This window comes from Cryptomeria japonica, chromosome 7 (genome assembly GCF_030272615.1).
Source record: "Cryptomeria japonica chromosome 7, Sugi_1.0, whole genome shotgun sequence".
In the NCBI taxonomy this organism is placed as follows: Eukaryota; Viridiplantae; Streptophyta; class Pinopsida; order Cupressales; family Cupressaceae; genus Cryptomeria; species Cryptomeria japonica.
In genome coordinates this window covers 420,509,050-420,529,392 of record NC_081411.1, presented here as the reverse complement: position 1 = coordinate 420,529,392, position 20,343 = coordinate 420,509,050, and the positions used below count along the sequence as shown (strand labels likewise).

The 20,343-nt window shown below is 39.2% G+C and overlaps 1 protein-coding gene across 1 annotated transcript in view; it reads left to right on the top strand.

The window, feature by feature from the left end:
* LOC131065600 (uncharacterized) overlaps positions 1–20,343 on the top strand; it is a 203,524-nt gene that overhangs the window by 126,175 nt on the left and 57,006 nt on the right. Inside the window, exon 4 of the mRNA XM_059208740.1 lies at positions 945–1,007. Within this exon, the coding sequence (XP_059064723.1) occupies positions 945–1,007 (63 nt within the window). The remainder of the gene's footprint in view (positions 1–944; positions 1,008–20,343) is intronic.

Here is a 20,343-nt window from a genome sequence, read left to right as displayed (position 1 = left end):
TACAAGTAAAATCACTTAAAGAGGAACTTTATAAAAGAATTACAAGTGACTTTTAAATTTATAATTTAAAAATTAAAATTAACTTGTAGCTTATCCAAAAACTTCCTACATTACTTAAAAAGCCAAAAAGCAACAAGGGGGAAATTTAAAGTAAGTTACAAGTTCTTTTTACATAAAATGAACTTGTAATTAACTAAAAATTTCCCTACAAAGACACAAACAAAGGAAAACATAAAACTTGCAACTTAAGAAAAATTTCCCACCTGCAGGCAGGGAGAAAAAACCCGAAATTGAAGGAAAAACATAGCAAACGAACCTAGAATGCGATGAAATTCAAAACGTAGTTCGAGGATGGACTGAGGATTAGTCCAGTCCAAAGATAAGGCAAAATTCTGCCTCGGGAAGCATGCCATAGGGTAAAATTTTTCATTTTTTGACAAAAATTTTATGTAATGGTCCATCATTTTTGAAAGCAAAAATGAGGACAACAACTAAATTTTATGTAATGGTCCATTATTTTTTAAAACAAAAACGAGGACAACAGTTTAGACTCTAGATATTCTAGAACTATTTACAATTAAAATTAAATAAATGCTTATGCCTCATTACAATAGAACTTTTATAAATTCGACGTTGTTTGAAAACATGGGTTGTTTTTGTCAGCTGGGTAATGGTGTGAATTTGCCAAGCTAGAATCCCCAGTAGAAGTATTTCTTGAGTTCATTGTTTGTTTGGGTCTCCTTTTGATTTTGCAGAAGTGTTGATAAGTGGGCATCATTCTTCAGATTTTACAATAGGAAGCAACAAAATAAATAGAATTCTTCTGCTTATTCTCTGTTTACTATTTTCGTCCTTATGTCATTGCTTGAAATGAAGTTCATTGCTTTTTGTCTCTCATATTTTTTGCATGTGTTTGGGATGTTAATTACTCTTATTTATGATAGGTAACAGAGGAGCTGAGGGAACGATATTTTGGACCACAACTCGAGCTTCAGTCTCATGATCATGTAAGAGGATAATTCAGAAAAAAATTAGGTTTAATATGCATGTTGATGATCTTAATTTATTTCCGGGACTCTAATGTGTACGGATTATGAACTGACATAAAAGTTCTAGGAATAGCCAATCACTTCTACAAGAATTTCTGCCTAAAACCCAACTGAATTTGACAACTAATTGATGAATACTTTTTTTGAATCAATTCTTTTGTAACATTGAAATAGTTATTAACCACTATCTACAACAACAGTATTTACACTTTGTCAAATTAATACGAACTAAAAACTAATTTCATGGAAGGAAAGAGAATGAGTGGAGGAGCAAAAAGGAGCAGATTGCAGGAATGAGCAAAACGAGAACATATGTTAGTGAAATAATCTGCAGTAGAGTTTAGAATAAAGCTTGACCAGGATGGCTTAAGGGACATCACTAGCAATGAAGTGTTTGTTTTCAAAGAAGCATCAGGACTACCACAATCTCCCAGCATAAAGGAAGGTTTGAGAAATGATAAAACTCTACTTCTATGTGAATCTCCAGTTTAGGAGCTATGTAATATAGATTTTATCAGTTTGGAGATTCCCAACATTGGCAATATAATGAATAGAGCTAGAAGGTTGGTGAGCAAGGATCTATCAAGGATCTCTTACCAAGTCCAGAAGGCAAAAATTACAGTACCCATTGACTCGCTGATTAAGGAAATCAAGGACATTTCAATCATTTAAATACTAGACAGAACCCTTGATCAGATAACATGAGATTTTTGATAAACCAATAATATGTAAATTTATTGGGGCCTAGCCAAGCATAGTAGATTAACAATATTAGATGGGAGAAAAATATAATTTCTATGTGCACTCCAGCATCTACTTTTAGGGGAAAAGGGGGATTTTTCAGGCAGCATTTCAAAAAGCAGAAGGTAGGGGGAAAAAATATAAAAAGAGTGGACATGGTTCTTCAAAAATGATGGGCTATACATGAAGCATTGTGTTCCTTGTTTCAATTTGAGGAAAGAACTAATTAAAGTGGCACTCCTTTTGATCAGGATATACAAGCTTCCTCTTGAATAATGAGATGAAAGCATTTTAGTTCAAATTGCAAACCACATAGAGTAGTTTATTTGTATCTAAGTATCTTAGATGCAACCAAGGAAAAATAGATTCTCACATATGCTAGGAATTTTGTCAAGCTTGATTTATCAAAGTTGATCCTAGAAGTAGTAAGGATCTACCCTTCCTAGGGGGTTTGGAGGAAAAACATGGACTTTGAGTTCCTACCATTTTGATGCTACAATTACAAGCAAATAAGTCATCTAGAAAAAAATTGCCTGTGACAAAAAATAAAAATGGCAGGATGCATCTACTTTCCATGGATGATGTAAACTAAATAGCCAGATGACAAGAGTATTTTTTAATAGTGTCACACCTTGTGAAGAGATGTCCTTCAACTCTAAGAATGCATGACTAGCCTCTAAGGAATTGATGGATGTAGGGACAGCCATAGACACTGTTGACGTGTATTTTATACACAATCATACACAGAATAAAATACCGACAGGCATCTTATCCTCTCTTGAGAAAATAGTCTCTAACTGCTGAAGATCTGCAAAAAGGATCAGTTAGATGGACTCCAAGGTTCTTTTAGTGGGGTCTCCACGTGTGGACAAGCTTTTTTAGTGGTATGATGTGATTTGCTGTTTCCTCCAAGGCGTCTTACGGATTCCAAAGGCTCGAAGATTTTACTAATCTAAAAGGAACTTTCAAAAAAATAGCAAAAGGATAGGGTTTAAGGAAGTCTAATCTAGCCTAACCCTATGAACGACTTAGCATGAATGAGATTTGGCAAGACTCAACCAACTTCAATTTTGCCATAAGATAACAACTCAATTGAAATTAGTGCGATCTTCTAAGGTACTAATGGTGTTCAATGCATCAAAGACCAAGGACACTACTACAAAGGTACATATCCTAGATACGAAAATGCTTGAAGGTTAAGGACTCAAAATGTTTTCCAGTCGACCACGCAAGGCGTTCCTACAATCAGCAAGAAGCTAGTGGTTTGGATTGCGAATCCTACCAAATATCAAATCTCACACTTAGTCTTTCAAATTAACAAACTACTTTGATTGAGCGTGATTCAAGTACATCCAACAACCATGAAGATAACTTAAGAAATTTGCAACAAAACACCATCACTTCAATATTTTATTGATTTCCAAGTCATCATATACAACAATTGCTTGAATTTCTCTCTTCAAGACTCAATCTTGCTACAAAATAAAAAAAACTGCTTCTAACTCTAATCTCTCTATTACATCAACTATTATCTCTTACACTATTCACTATTACCAAATGAAATGAAAAATGGGGGTATAAATAGCATCCCCAGTTACAATGAAAGGTCCAGATTGAAAATAAATCAATGGACAAGATCATGACACCTAAACCCTAATTAGGGTTTGTTACAAATGACCTCCTTTTTACTGAACAACATTAAATACATAGCCAAATATTAAATTTGGCACAAAAATCTAGGAGGTATCAACCAATGAGAAATAAGATGTCATGTCATCTGTAACAACCTTTCATCTAGAATCTTATTCCCTTTCCAATTCTCTTTCTTAGCATATGCAATGAATTTTGTCACGATTCCTTCGATTTCTGTGTTTGGAATCTCGAGAAGATTCTTGATACTCTCTTCTAAGTGGATAACCTGATCAAATGCATCTAGAAGAGCTGCGTCCCAAGTAGGTTCAAGTTCCTTTGTTCTATCAATCAGGAGCATGGTGGCATACATTTGATCATACTGCTCATCTGTAACATCTGCGTCCTTGCGAAAGATGATCGTGATTCTATCCTCAAATTCTTGTAAATCCACATCTGTCTCGACCTCGATCTTTCTGCCAAGAATGGTACGAAGTACCTCAAATACTCTATCCTGGATCGGATTGATCACCTCCTCAACTTGACCACATCTAACACTGATGTCCTCGAAGAGAACACTCTTTATATGGAGTAAGGTTGACCACTGAAACAAACTGTGAGAATCACCTTCTAAGATCCTCTCTTGCGCTAAAATTCTTCTGGATGTGTGTCTTATAACTTTCAAGACAGGGATGACAACGTCCTTGGTATGGGCAAATGCAGCTACTGTTGCCATCAATCTGTGGATTATCTCAAGAACTTGGATAGCCTGATGGGTGATCTTCGACATCCTTGTAACAAACTCAATGGCCACCGTGTGAGATCTATCCATCCAACTACATGTACGCTGGACCAGGTTCCTGAATCTTTCTGCTTCATTGATCGATTGAAGGGGCAATGCCTGCAATGGTGATCTAACTGGATCCTGACGTCCCAAAGGTTCATTGATGTGACTGAAATATGTCCTCCATGCACCGACCTCTTTCTCAAGCTTTCTATTCTTTTCCACTTCTTCTCTAAACTTGTCCTTCAATGCCTCAAATGTGTCGGTGGCATCATCTAAAGTCTGCTCTGCTGTGGATGGTCCTAACTCAATAGTCTGTATATGATAGTCTTCTGCTAGGATCTCACCCTCATATTTGTCTGCTGCCGGTGTAGCTCTCTGCAGTTTTCTAGATCCAGTCTCATCTCGAATCATCTTGGACATCTTTGTAGCCTTCTTCTTCTCTGTTGTCATATGTGAACGTCCCACAAGGCTCTCTAAATCAATTGCACTGTCCTCGTCCTCAATTACGATCACCTTAGTCAATCTTTCCTTCAACCAATCTGGGATATTCGATCTTGTCTCTTGAACTTGAATTTCTTTATGTACTATTTCTTCTTGTCTGGGAGGAGATGTTACTTCATTATCTTCTTCTAAATCATAGTCTTGGAGAGATCCATCGGATGAAACATGCTGTGCCTGTCCTTCCTCCTGTCTGTCATTCTGTACCATCGACTCCATGGACTCTTCCACTCGAACTGTTCTATCTTCTGGTCTGGAAGAAGTACCTGGTGTTTGATCTTTGTTGGCACCTTGCTTTTTCTTGGAAGACTCCTTCTTTTCTGATCTTTCCTTTCTCTTCGAACCTCTCGAATGGAGATTGCCCTCACTGGCACATCGAAGGTTACCTTCACCTGAATTCCTAGGATTAGGATTGCCTTCACTAACACTTGCTCCGCCTTCGGCTGGTTTCTCTTCCAAAGTAAAAGACATAGCTATGCCTTGTTCTCTCAACTTCTGATGCTGAACGTCTACCCATCTGCGAGTACAAGACAAGACTGGTGCCATCAAATCATCTAAATCCACGGCCTCGGGCTCATTCCAATTCAAACTTATTGTTTTGCTTTCTCTATCATATGAAGATTGGATGTGCCTGCCGTTGTCCTGAGCTTGGTCGGCCACTCTGTAAATCTTACATTTCCTGATGAAATCCAAAGGCAATCTAGAATGTATCTTTCGTTTCACTTCGAGATCATCTAGGAGATTCATCATAAAATCTTCAATTTGGTGCTCATGTCTAAATCTTCTACCGACCGTCTCCTCTAAATGTCCATGTGGATCAAAACTATTCCTCCAAGCAAAAGATGAAAAAGGATACAAGGCTAACTCCTTCTCTGCGTCATCCATGGCTAAGACACTAGGACATACCTCAACTGAATTACCCAAAATAATAGGTACCTGAACTCCATTCTGATGTCTGTGTCTGAATGCCTTCACATATGCTGCCAACTGCCTTGTTACTTCAAGTAACACAATTCTGTCTGTCGGGTACCTCGGCAACATGTATGGAGGTAAAGGACATCCATGCACTCTAATGTAAGTGAACTTGGGAAACTGAATGAACCAAGCACCGTACCTCTTGATGAATTCCTGGGCATCCTGAGATAATCTGTTGTGAATCCCTCCTTGCAACGTCCTTGTGATGTTCATCGTGAAAGTATCATTGACTAACTTGTAGTTCTTCCCTGGTGGATGATGCAAGTAGGTATAGGATTCACAAGCTCTGACCTCGCCGGGTCCTCTTCCAATCACTCCTCTGTGAGGTAGTCCTGCGTACTCAACGCTCCTGATTAAGGCATAGATGACGTATGAACTCATGTGGAAGGACTTAGTAGCCCTGAGTCTCCTCAACTGTACGTCTAAGCAATGGCTAATTATCCTAGCCCAATGTATCGTACCCTTACCCTGAACAATCACCTGGATGAAGTAAAACATCCACTTCTCAAAATAGAAGGCATGAGGTGCTCCTGTAACTCTGTTGAGCATGGTAATCAAATCTCTGTACTCCTCTTGGAAATCAATCCTGTGTGGTGTGTTCGGTACTTTGCTCAGACAGGGACGACTCTTGAGTAGCCAGTTCTTGTTGATTATGCTTAGGCAAGCATCTGGATCATCATCGTACACTGATCTGGCTCCTTCAATGCTCTTGTATATCGTGTCCCTGTGCTCTGGAAGATGGAAGGCTTCACTTATGGCTTCCTCTGAAAGATACGCCAAAGTGTTTCCCTCGTTGGACACAATTGTCCTGGACTGTGGATTGTAGTGACGGGCACACTCGATCATCAACTCGTGGCACTGAATAGCTGGAGGAAAACCGGCCGCCTTAATGATGCCACTCTCTATTATTCTCCGGGCGACAGGTGATGGCTTGCCGATGTAAGGGACCTCTCGGAACTTCTTCGTGCTAAAGTTTCCCAAGTTTGTATCTCCAATGTTGCTCCACTTTGACACGATCTTGGTCTCCACTTCTTCGGTCTTCTGATCTTCTTTCATGAGAGCCGAGCGGCTAGTGGATGCTCCCGCCTTTGGGGTCGCCATACCTACACAACATTTCATTATAAGAAATAGATTTTGCAATAAATAGCGCAAATAAGAGAGAAAAGTTTTTAGGAAACCTCATGATAAGTCTCTAGAGTTATCATTTCCTAAAAAACAAGGATTGAGCTAAGAGATTCAAAATTTCAAAATTTGAAATATGACGATGAATGAATAAAGCAATAATAATTAAATCGCCATACCTCGATAGAGAGCTAACTCTAGAATGCAAAAACAAAATTTGCCTAGGCAAAATTGAGGTATAAAGTAATCTTCAATATGATCTCCTCAAAATTGACTTCGCCACCTCTGGAGAGAACGTGATCTTCAATTATCGCCTTTGACGTGGTCTCAAATGGATCTTCAAGTTCGCACAAACAAATCTCCAAGTCTTTAGCAAATTCGCCTTAATGTATCCTCAAGTTCGCACTTGGTGTGGTCTTCAAATTCGCACCACCCTTGGTCTTCAACGTAATTCGCACTCTATACTTGATGATATACTTCGCATCACCTTTGGTTTGGATTCGCACCACCCTTGATGTATAGAGCGCCACCCTTTGGATGAATGAAATTCGCACCACCTTTGAACACACTTCGCACTATATTCGCCTCTTCTCAATTCGCATGAAGAAAGGTAAAAAATGATTATGTGAAAAATGAAATCTCTCACCCCTTATAAATAGCGCTCATACCTTTTCATCCCCTAGGCCGACTTGAATAAATAAAACCATTTTTTTTAAATGATTTGCAATAAGATAACAAGGCCGACTTGCTTAATTGGGCGCCTTAAATCGATTTTTATATTAATTAAAATAATTAATTATTAATGCCTTGCGTTTTTTAAATGAGAATTTCGATTTTTAAATAAAGGCAAAAAAATAATTAATAAGAGATAACGCCATATTAAATGCTAAATAAAAATGGATTTTCAATTTTTTAATCGATTTAGCATTTAAGGAAAATTTGAATTGTTTAATTTGGCGCCAAAACTGGAAAACAAAGGGACGTACCTCATCGCTCTGGTCCCTTGGAGAGGGACAAGAGCGATCCATGATTTTGGTCTTGATTTTGCATTTCTTACGTCCAACTCCTTCATCTTCGTGTTGAAAATCGATCATCATGATGAGTCCTTTGAATTTGATCATCTTGCATGCGCACTTAAAGGCCTCTTGAATATTCATCGCCCTTGTCCCTTGGAGAGGGACAGGAGCGATCTCCAAATTTCTACGTCCACCTTGCATCTTTTAACTTCGATCTCTATTGTTGGCGAATAACATCCTTTGTTCGTGTCTTTTGCGCTTATTCCATTTGTCTTTATTATGTGTTTGGACGCATTAAAGGGATCATCGCCCTTGTCCCTTGGAGAGGGACAGGAGCGATCCATGATTCCTCCATGACCTTGGCAACTTTAAACTTCGATCTCCTTTGCAATGTCTTCTAGACGTCGTCCCTTACCTTGCTTAACCTTGCCTTGCTCCGTTTTTGAAAGAATATGAGCGCATTTGGTGATATCGCCTTGGTCCTTGTCCAAAGGACAGGAGCGATGTGAGCTTTTACCCTTGATTGGCAATGTTTGGACGTTCAAAACCCTTGCGAATTATCTTCAAACGATGCCTTGCACCATATGGCATCTTATGACGTCTTGACTTGGCTTGAACTTGAAGCAAAACGAGGAATCCAAAGCAAATCGCCCTGGTCCCTTGGAGAGGGACAGGGGCGATATAGTCTCCATGCTCAAAATGATGATCATTTTACGTTCAAAAACTCTTGTATATCATCTTTTATCATGCCATGGACCCTCTAAAACATTGCAACGTCTTGTCCTTACGTAAATTTTGCATGAAATGGCCAATGCATCTAACATCGCCCTGGTCCCTTCCTGAGGGACAGGAGCGATCTATGTTATAGGGTGTCAATCTCTTCATTTTAACATCCCCTGAGTGTTTGCGCATGATGAAGACGCCTTGAAATGTCCCTCGCCACCTTGTCTTGACTTGTGCCGACCTTGAACTTCGGAGGAACGACCTTGAACTTGCGTAGGAAGTATCATCACCATTGTATCGCCCTGGTCCCTTGGAGAGGGACAGGAGCGATCCTTCCCTTGTGGCCACTATCTCACTTTGCCAGGTTCCAAGTTTATATTCAACGGACTCGTCCCTCTTCACTCTATTCGTTCATGCCTTGACATTGTTTGTAACTTTGCAAGAAAAGCAATTATATCAAAAATCGCTCTGGTCCCTTCCTGAGGGACAGGAGCGAACTAGGCATTTAACACTATTATGGACGTCCCAAAAATCTTCAATTTATATTCAATGCATTTATCTCATGTTTTCCCTTGCTTTTGAACGTAAACTTGCCTTGACCTTTGTCTAGATTTTGCATAATGAAGGAAATCGCTCTGGTCCCTGGGAGAGGGACGAGAGCTACAAGGTACCTCGCCCTGGTCCCTTGGAGAGGGACAGGAGCGATTTGGTCAATATAGGCCATTCTCCTTCGTTTTTGCATATCAAATTATATTCATTTGGCAAAGCATCTTCCCTTGGACATCCTCAAATCATTAAGTTTTCAAAATCTTGCAAGGACAAGGCGAAATTTGAATTGTAGCTCCGGTCCTTCACTGAGGGACAGGAGCGATTTTCCTCCTGGAGGCATTTCTGTGCTCATGAAAATTTTCAATTTATATTCAATGGAAAGATCTCGTCGTTCTCCATCACTTCCAACTCGAAATTTGTCTGGACTCTGCAGGGATGATGAGATATTTGAAAATGAGCTCCCGTCCTTCACTGAGGGACAGGAGCGATTTTGCTCCTACAGGCCAAAATAACATGATTTTACACATTTTAACACTTCATGAGGCGAAAACAAATCAATGCCAATGCCCAGGATCAAAATCAAAAAAAGTCAAAATTTGGTCAAAATATTCAATCGGACAAAAATTCACATTGACTGTCAACACTTAGACAAATTTAAGCTCTGCATTAACATTCCAATTGAAAATTAGACCATTTTGGCGGATTCATTGCATTCAAAATTTGCATCCTAGAAAAGGAAGCTCAAAAGCTCTCAAAAAACGACTGGATTTTGGCTTGAAAAGGCAAAATTTAAAACCCTAAGGCTTGGCCCTAAATCCAGACAACTAACTAACTAACAAAACCCTAAAAACGAAAGCGAAAACGAGCGAAAAACAAGCAAAAAGAGGGGGTCCCCATTTGCGATGGGGCGATGTGTGAAATGGTCACAACAGACACAAAGGTTCAATGCCCTTAAATAATTAATCCTTCTCTTTCTTCTCTAAGTTAACCTTCCTATAATGACATAATTGCCTTCTCAATAGTATTAACAACTATAATTGTATAGCAAAGGCCATTTTCTTGCAGCAGAAAAAAAGAGGGAAGAGTTGTTCCTGGTTGGTGTTGTCCAATTTGACACAGCCTAGAACCACTTTTTAGCTCTGGGGGATGACCACCAGATAAAGTTCAAGGATATGGAAAATATCAACATTCTTATAACATTTGATGGTGATGGCGGCTTATTGTAATGTCCCCATTTTTGCACCTTCCTTAGTGTCAAAGTTTTTAGCAAGGTTAGCCTATCAGTAGGGTTTCCATAGGCTAATACGGTGGATAGGGAGCCCATTCAGGGGTCTTGTTCCATTTGGGGAGGTTTGTGAGGTGTTTCAGGAGCTTAGAGCCAGTCTCCTATTTTTTAGGTGGATTCCTACTTTTAGGAGGAGATTGGCAATCAGCCTGATGACCTCTTGAAGCTTGTGGAATGTAGCAAGAGACCTTATGAGCATTTCCAGATGATCGGCGACAGTCTTCTAAATTTTAGGGGGGTTGCCTATTTTTTAGGAGGTAACTGGCAGTTGGCTTGCTCTATCTAGACATCACACTGGGACCAGTTGCAGCTTCAGTTTTCAGTTTGGAGATTGGGTGATGGCTTCAGAAATAAAAATTGAAATGTAAAAGTAATGACTTTAATATTTTGATTAAATTAATAAAGTGTTTATTTAAATAAAGTTACTTAATGAAAAATTAATAGAGTAACTAATAAGAGGGACCACCATGATGTATGGTCCTAGCAGACATAAAAGTTGTTTTTAAAAGCAATTTAATGATTTAAGGGGCCCATGAAAAGGTTTGATCAGCCTAGGAGGGGCAATTAAAAATTTAATAAATTAAATTTTTGCAACCCTAAAGTTTGATTAGGGTTTGAAACCAATAAAGCAACATTTGGAGCAGCCATTTGGTCATTCATTCATTCATTTTTACGCAGCAATTTGGAGTTTGGAGAGCTCTGACATTTAGGGCAGAATTAGCAGGTTGTGGCAATGAAACCCTTCACAATTTTGAAGGCCTACAGGAGTGCAATACCTCCCAAGGGTTTGGTTAATTGTTCTTTTTTAGGGGGATCACCAAGAAGACATCAATAATCAGGTTGCAGCAGTTGTAATCAGAGGAAATTATTGCAGATTGGGTCCATTTGGGACATTTCTATCAGCTTTATGACTTTCTACAGCCCAGCCATACCCTTTGAATGTGATTTGCAGCAAACCCTAGCTGGGACGTAGGGTTTTGAGACCCTTTAAGGGCAGATCAGATTGTGTGAAGGTCTGAAATAACAGATCAGACCATTTGGAAGCATCCCCAGGTGAAAGGACAAGCTCTATAAGTCAGAAACAGCCTTGTAATAATGATTCAGACCTGTAGCTGATTTTCCTGGGTATGTAATTGATTTATTTGATGCAAATTAATATTAAGAAAGTTTGTCTTTTGCTGAAACTTATTATGGAACTGTAATTTTCCAGCATATCTCCTTGTTCGCATTCATTTATATTGTCAAAACTCAAGCAAAATCCCAAAAGAGAAAAAAAATCAGAGATTTGGAAAAAACACTTTCAAAAAAATCAGAAACTGCACAAAACACAAAAAATTAGGAAATCGGAAAGTTTCCCAAAAAATCAGAACTTGCAATTTTAGATCCAGGGGTGGATCACGACACTTATTGACCCTTCCTCGTCTTAGATTCAACAAAGAAGGGTTTCTTCTTGCAGTTAGCACTGCAGATAATGGATTAAAGATTCTTGCTAATGCAGATGGCCACAGGACAATTAAGGTATTTGGTGGTGTTCAAATTTCTGCAACAAGTACAGCTGCTAGTTCAGCTACTGATAGAACTAAGCATGTTGAGATAGTCTCTCCAACTGTTGCTATTTATGGAATGAGTGGAGTTGATCCAGCAAACATTCCACTGAAACCAAGGATCAGATGATGTGTCTGAGAAAATTAAACCCTGCAAGATCCTATGCAATACTGGTACATAACATTACCTGACGCTGCATCTGAGTTTGCTTGCAAGGTTTCCCGACCTCTATGCACAAATAATGGAGTTGAATTATTAGCTCACAGATCTAATGTAATGCACACATTATAGGAGTGGAGTTGCCATTAGTTGAATCCATAGCAAAGGAGAAAGGTTTCAAAGTCTTAAGGATTATTTGATGTGTTCATAAACCATAGAGGCCCTCATATCAAACAAAGTATTTCCCTTCAGCTTTACAAATCACTTGTGCTGCTAGAAATACTACATTTTTTGATTCAAAGTAGAAAGAACTTGGAGATTTGTTTCCCTCGACCATTGAGAATGCCATCTGGTCTGCCTCTACTCACATCTCCATTGTCTCCGAAGGGTATGTGGAGTTGCCTTTGTGTTTAGCAGAACTGGATATTTGGAAGTAACATAGATGTTTTCTCTTCCCTTGAGTTTTACCCTTGACAAATATGAAGGCCTATGATTCTTTGTTGGTGGAGCTCTATTTCATGACAGTCAACACCTTGTCTAGGAAAATGGATAAAATTTTGCAATCAACAAGTAGGGAATGGAGAATTTTGAAGGAGGCATAAAAACTAGTAGAAATGAAGATCCTATATGGTTATTGTTGTTGCAAAAGTTTGCACCCTTGCTGAGCTTCAACCCAGCAACCTTGTGAAACATGGAAACAACCCTGAAGTGTGGGACCTTGCACAAAGGGGTTGAATCTTGGAAAAGGCTGACTTCTTTCCTATATACCAAGTGAGAGGTTTTACCAACTCAACACTTCAAATTCTACTTCTAAACCTACTCTAATAGCTCATAGGAGAAAAGGGAAAAAGTAAATGCAGAAAATGAAAGGAGGTGATGCACCAAGATAAGAGATGTTTCTGTCCCTGCCCCAAAATGACACCAAGAATCTATCAAAATACCCTGCAGATGCACAAACTTGAATTGCATGAATGACACCAAACGCATGTATGGAGGTTAGGTTTTGTTGAAAGTCAAAAGGGAAGAAGGTTTCCCACAAGTCACACTTAGAAACAAGTTAACATAACATATATGTGAGAGAAAGCCACAAAACACACACTTATCATGAAGGTAAGAAAACATACACAACATGCATAAGTCGTAGAGAGGCAAGAATGATGATTTCAATTCATTCTTAGGTCAACGAGCCAAACTTACAGTTGTAGAATTGCAAGAAAATGTACAAATCTTCAAGAAATGTGAAAGAGCAAAAAGTAGATCAAGCTAGTAGGGAGAGAACCCTTTACAATGAGGGTTAATAGCTTATTTAGAGAAAATTGGTCGCAAAGAAGAAACCAATGGTCAAAGAAGGGAAACCCTAACTTTGGTGTGTATAGGAGAATGTCAGTCTGGGAAGATGGGAAGTGGCTGGACCTGACAGGAGTGTGCGTGCAAGAAACCAGGCCATACCCTGACAAGGTAATCCCAAGAAGAAAGTACTTTTAGGTGGATTGCCTGACAATCAAAGGTTGGAGCACATAGACTTGACATGAAACCCATCAAGAAACCATAAATAGGCATGGCCTTGGACTCCACTTGATGGTAACATGCAAAATACAATAAATGCACTCCAGTAGCTCCATGAATAAAACTAGACAAGTTGCAGGAGTTGGTGAAGCATTAATATTCTCGAGTGTTGATCACACCATCTAGAAGTGTTGATCATTAGAGATTGGATGTCGGGCCTTCAAGAAAATGTTGCTAAGGATGAGGAGTTGGGAACCCTGGAGTCCAAAAGACTTACCAAGAGAGTAAGGGCTAGACCAGTTCCTTGAATCCCGAAATCTAACATCTTTTAAGCGAAGGAGAGTTGCTCAGTGGACCTCGAGGTATTGAAGGCAAGATGCAAGGATGAAGGGAGAAGGCCAGAAGTCTGCCTCATGATGAAAGAACACTTGAGCATTTTCTTGATTCCCCGACTTGGCACTTGATCAACTGGGGCAGAACTGATCCATAGAACATATCTTTGTTTGGTTCTCATTGATGAACCAAGGGTGTCATAAAATGACAACAGTTACAGAATAGTTGCTGAATGTGCTCATAATGCATAGAAAATGGATTTGGAAATGCATGATGGAATTTTGGTAAGAGAATTAGGTAGTAAACAACCTGATATGAAGTTATGGTATTCATTTCAAAGAGTTGTTTCTCTAAATGATTCTTGGAGGCCATTTAAAATTAAGGGCAAGCATCCATAAGAAAGAATTAGTCAATAGAAATAAGGACTCATCTCTCCCTATTACACAGTGGCTTGGTTTGTATTGCAAGAAGAAAAAATTAAGTGGCTCCAACATCAAATCGAGTTCATGATATAATATTTACAGAAGGTTCTGCTTGTATATCTTGAACAAAAAATGTCTACCAAGATGGTGATATGATAGATATAACTTCAAACACAAATCAGCTAAGAAATTTGGGGTCTCTTTTTGATAAAAAAGAAAAGCAAGCCAAGCCAATATATGGTTGAGAAAAGCTTATCTGATTGCAATCCTTTGACTCAACCTAGGATGCCAATGAAGAGAGAACAACCCTATTTATGGATTTCTCACATGATGATGGTATTGGGGATTTGATTAGACCATGTGTATACAGCTCCATATTTGCTTGGCTTGGTTGTCTTATTGACAATATCGTTAATGACTTATACTACCACAATACAATTACCAATAGTGAAAGTTTCTCACGGATGGACATTCATGAATTCTAGATCTCACCATGGAAAAGCCTCTGCCAAAAAATGATATCTGTTTCATGAGTCCTCCATCTCAGGTGGGCTACTTTCTCACTGCCAATGAAGGCCAAAAGATTCTCATGTTTGGTAGCCTTTCCAAAATGAACCATTAAAGTTGAGCTCAAGTCATGTACACAATTGATATCAGTGAAGAACAACCGGAATGGAGATACTTAACTGGGAGTGAGACTCTAGATGGAACAAATAATAAAGGGTTGAACTGAAAGTTCAAAAGATTTCATAAGTTGGGATCCTACCAAGTACCTGATCACAAAGATAAGATTGCCATTAAAGTTTCTAAGAAATCATGTGATCACCTGTGAACAATCCAGCCAAGGACAACAAAAATTTTATAAAAAAATCTCCAAGGGATTAGCATGGATTGCTATTATCATCTTGTTTTCCTCATTGAGAAAAGCCATGGGTGATAAAACAAAGGCAAATAACCATGTCTCGATTATGAAATATAGAAGGCATATCCTTTCACATGTCACGGTTGCTTATTGTGAATGTTTTTATGCATATCTGAAAATGGAGTATTTCTTGATGTTTCTGACAATTGCAAGACATTTAATGGGTGTTTTGCATCTGATATTTCCATATTGAATTCCACAGAGTTCTTTGATAAGCCCAATGCCTAATCGTAAGCTTAATAGAAGAGACTTGAATGGAGGTTTAGAAGAAGTCAAGGCAACAGTGCTCCTCAATGCAAACACAAATCCAACCTTGAGCCTATTCAGTAGTCAAGTCACCTTTGTGGGATTTTGCTTGGACTTCCTACAGAGTCAAGCAAATGTTTATTTTGTGTATCTTTAAAGTTTGATGAATGTGAAGGCCACCTTGGACATTGTTGACGTGGATGAAATCGCATCACTGCAAACTCCATACGGCCAACGCAGAATAGAATAGCCAACTGATTATCCTACTCTCTCTTGAGATAAGGAAGTCTCTAATGCTGTTTTCTAAGTTTGATCAAAGGAGACAACCTCAAGGTTTCTTTTGTTAGGTCTTGACTGTGGGATCTCTAAGTGGCTCGATGTGTTTATGTTGGAAACACAAGGGGGACTTACGTTTAACTGACAACAAGCTAGTCTGCTGTGATTCTCGAATTACGCAATAAAGAGCAAAAGGAAAGGGTAAGGAGATCTAAAACTAACAACACGGGTATGCGGGTAAATGGATTCAACATAACCAATTCCTGCTTGGCCAGAATGGCTCACAACCTTGCAGGAACGGTGCAATCTTCAAAGGGACTCGGAAGATTTTTAGACTGGAGACGCACGGCTAAGCACCCAATTCTGGCGCAGCTTAGACGGACATCTGCAATTGAACTAAGCACAATCGAAGGCTCAGGTTAACCACACAAAAGGATACACAATCAGCATATCCTCAGTGGTATGAGCCCGAATCTATCAAATACCTGCACACCCAAAATAGAAAGATCTATCTAAAATACTAAAAGAAACCATGCAAATAGGATGAAAACAAGACAATAAACACCAAATCAATGTTTATATATTGATCTCATCTGCCTATTACAACAATTTCTGCAGCATCTCTATGCTACTGCTAAGATCTAACCTATTCTAACTCTAAAATCTAACTATCTAACCATCTCACTATCTAACAATCTCTAACCCTTTACAAAAGAAAGGCCTCTGCCTTTTATAGATATTACAATTTTGAACCGAAGGCTAGGATGGACTGCATCCAAGGGCCCTGATCTGTCTTCCAGAAGCTAACAGCTTTAACCCATGCCTAATTAATTCTCAATTATCCAACCAGCAACTATCTCAACTACCTGCCACTATTTGGCTTTAATTTAGGTCTATCCAATCTTCTTGGTGGTTGGGAATAGTTATCCACAAAAATATCTTGCACGGGACCCATAGGCAGTTTACAATAAAGCAATTTCAGCTTTTTAGGAATTGAATTCCTCGAATTAAATCCAGCTGTGCACTTTCTTGATAATGCATAAACTTGTAGCATTCAGAGTGTTCTTTGGTCTTTGGTCCCGGTGGTGGACTTCATCTTTGTTTAGCGGCACGGTTCCCAATGTTTGGTTGCTCTTGCGCTCCTGCATCTTTTCTTTTCCAATCTTCAACGCCTGGCCTTGACTGCGATCCTTCCCTGATTTGCGTTTCAGGTTTCTTTCTCTTGGTTCTCCAATGACGTCCTGCGATCAATCAACCAGTTTCATTAAATCAATTTGGAAAATTAAATAATTTAATTTTAACAAACATTAAATTTAATTACGACGTCTGGCTTGAGAAGCTCTTTGTGAGATGTATCTTGAAAATGCTTCTCTTTCTCTTCGATTGTGAAATCTGATCCTTGGTCTTTTACTTCTGCGTGATTTTACCTTCGGAGTCTTGGGCGTTTTAAATGGGTTTATGGCACGATTCTGGAGGTTTGGAGAACTTCTGCAGATTTTAAAACTCTAACTCTCATGCTTTTCTGGTAAATTTCGGAGAACTAAGACGTTTTTTTAATTTCATCATATTCTCCAATTTAGCCCCCCAGGGTTCGAAATTGGCGTTTTAAGTGAAATTTCGGCCCATTTGGGGATTTTTGCAACTCTTCCAAATATTAAATTTCGGCCCATGATCCGAAATTGATGTTTTGGATGAAATTCGGAGCTCTTGGGGTTTCGTACAAACTTTAAGCATTTTCGGACCTAAAGCACCCTTTTGGGAAATTTCGGATTGTTTGAATTTTGCAACTTTATCATCTTCGGACCTCCTGGCGTTTTGGAATTTAAAAGAAAACTTCGGACCATAAGGCGTTTTGGAATTTCGGAGCTAAACGCGTTCGCAAATTTCGGAGGTTTGAAGGTGTTTTAACCCTCTGGCAAATTTCGGAGCGCTTGGGGTTTTGGATTCAGCTGCAAGGTAATTTTCAGATCATTAAACACTTCTGCAAATAAAAAAATTCGGACCCTTCAGCATATTTGGAATTTCGCGTTTTAACTTTTTATCCCAAGGTCCGAATTTGGGAACACTTTCGTGATTTCGAGCTTTCAAGCATTTGGCGAACTGGGAACACTTTCAGAGCTAAACGCGTTTTGGCAAATTTATAACAAACTTCGGAGCTGGGGGGAGGCTTTAGCGATTTCCTTTTAGCTTTCATTTTGGGAGCTAGGGTCCGAAAACAAGCTTCCAAGTGTTTTTCGGAGTTTTTACGTCTTTGGAAACATTTCGCGTTTTTTCACTTTGGTCCAAAGGGTCCGAAAACATAATCGCTTGGTGATTTTCAGAGGTGGGGGCACTATTGCGATTTTCGAACCAAGTGCGTCCCCTTTTTAAACACTTCGCGTTTCTTCCTTTTGCTCTCCAGGGTCCGAAAAGGAAAACTTAAGTGATTTCGGGGCTCAAAACATTTTTTGGTGAAGTTTAAAAGGAACTTCGGACCTAAACACGCCTTTTCAAACTCTATACACTTTTCAAATTTTCCCCCCAGGTCCGAAAATGAGGATGCTTAAGTGAAATCGGACCTAGACCATCCTTTTGCAAATTTCGGAGCTCTTAACACCTTTTGCGATTTTGTCATATTTAGAAGTTTCGGCCCTAGGGTCCGAATTTGGAGGTCTAAAGTGAATTTCGAACCTTGAGGGGTCTCTTGGCAACTTTTACCTTTTGGCTTCTGGGTCCGAAATTGAGCATATGGAATATAACATTTAAGTATAAGAAAGGAGAAATTTCTTATACTTTAAGTTATATTTCATTTATACTTTCAGGACGTTTGAGAGTGGTTTCAGACCCCCAGGAGTTATATTGCAAATTCTGGTTTTTGAGATTTCCTCAGTTTTTCAGAGTTAGCCAAATTTCAGGATCAGGACATTCAAGACTTAACCAAATTTCAGGATAGGACAGAAAGGCACAAACTGGGGGGTCCCTGTCCAAGACGTGGATGGGTGTGCGATTCGCACAACAAATGGCGACTCGGCTGGGAAATGTTCCTGAACATTTCAAGGATGACTATCCGGATCGAACCCGAGAATCTCTGGTATATATCCCACAAAACAGCCCAAATGACAGAAGACAGATTCAAAGTAAAAATGAGGTCGCAAACTGAATCAAGTCACCAACCTTGAGAAATTGAGTGTGTGCAGTGAAGTTCATTCAAGCCTAAAGAAGGTTGAGATATCATTGTTTAGTTAATGCAAGTTACGTAGAGCGACTCTAACTCCAAAAGCAACCTGGATAGAGCCTCACTGCCAGCAAGCGTCTATAGCCTCGGCGGAGTTATCGCCTGTAATCTCACAGAAATTGCTCTGTTTCCGATAAATTTTCTTTTTGAAAATCGGCAGAGGTGTCTGCATTCCCAAAACCAAGCAATTTGATCTTTCTTTGCTTTTCAATTTCTTTTCTTTTGATTTTTCTCTTTTATTTTCATTTTTTCACCTTGGCTGGTAAGCAGTGAAGCCTACGTGGGATTGAGCGTTACAGTGGTCGCTGAAGTAGAGCTTCAGAATTTTTTCACTTGCAGTGACCTCCGTTTGATAAAACAACAAACTTAAGCGTTTTTAAGCGTTTAAAAGTGTAGTGATCACAACGTTGGTGACAAGACGCAGTAAGCAACTAAATTTTTAGACTAACTAAGCCTTAAACCAAAATGGACTGACTACAGGGGCAACCGTCAATTAGGCGCTCTACCAAAGTTGGCATCCAAGAAATGAGCCGGAAAAAATTTCCTGACTTCGTACACCAGAGTTGGGAAAAGCAAACAAACCCCTTCAAAAACTGTCAGGGAGACAACCCCCTCCGAAAGGACACCTACACGACGGAAAGCAAACTAAACTAAAGTAGAAAACAGGGAAACTAAGCTAGAACAGAAAACAAACTATTCACAAAATAGGAAATAAAACCTAGACTAACTATGTACAAGAAAAGACCGACTGCACATAAGGCGGGTTATATACATGCATTCCCGATCCTTGGTGATTTTTCAGTATATGCAGCAGTAACAGGGCAGTGGGAACAGTTCTCAGTTTGGCTGGTTTGTCTTTATATTCTGAAAAGAAAATTTTCAGTTGGCCACTCTCGAATTTAACCAGGACATTGGGCAAAATTATTAATTGAAGGAGTTCATTAGGTCCGTGGTTAATCCATTTACAGGTTGTTTTTCCAGCATTTTCAAAATTAAACGGAAAATTTTCAGAATTTACAGCAGGAGGGAAAGAAGCAACCTGGCAAGTTTCTGAGTCATGCAGAGTTTTGTACGGTGGGTTGTGTGGCGGGAAGGCTTCAGCAGCTGTATCCGGAGGTCGCCATTGGTGGTGCAACATCTCGATAGCGTCTGGTGTGTGCAAATCAGCATCTGATTTTTTATTGGGTTGCGTAGGCTGAAAATTAGTCTTGAAACCGAACTCGAACTCAGGAAAGAGAGGCGCATCGTCTGTTGGTGAATCTTCATATCGTGTAAACAATGCAGCCTTATGCACTTCTATCAGTATTTCCTCAAACAACAGAGACTCTTTGATTGATTGGCTCTCA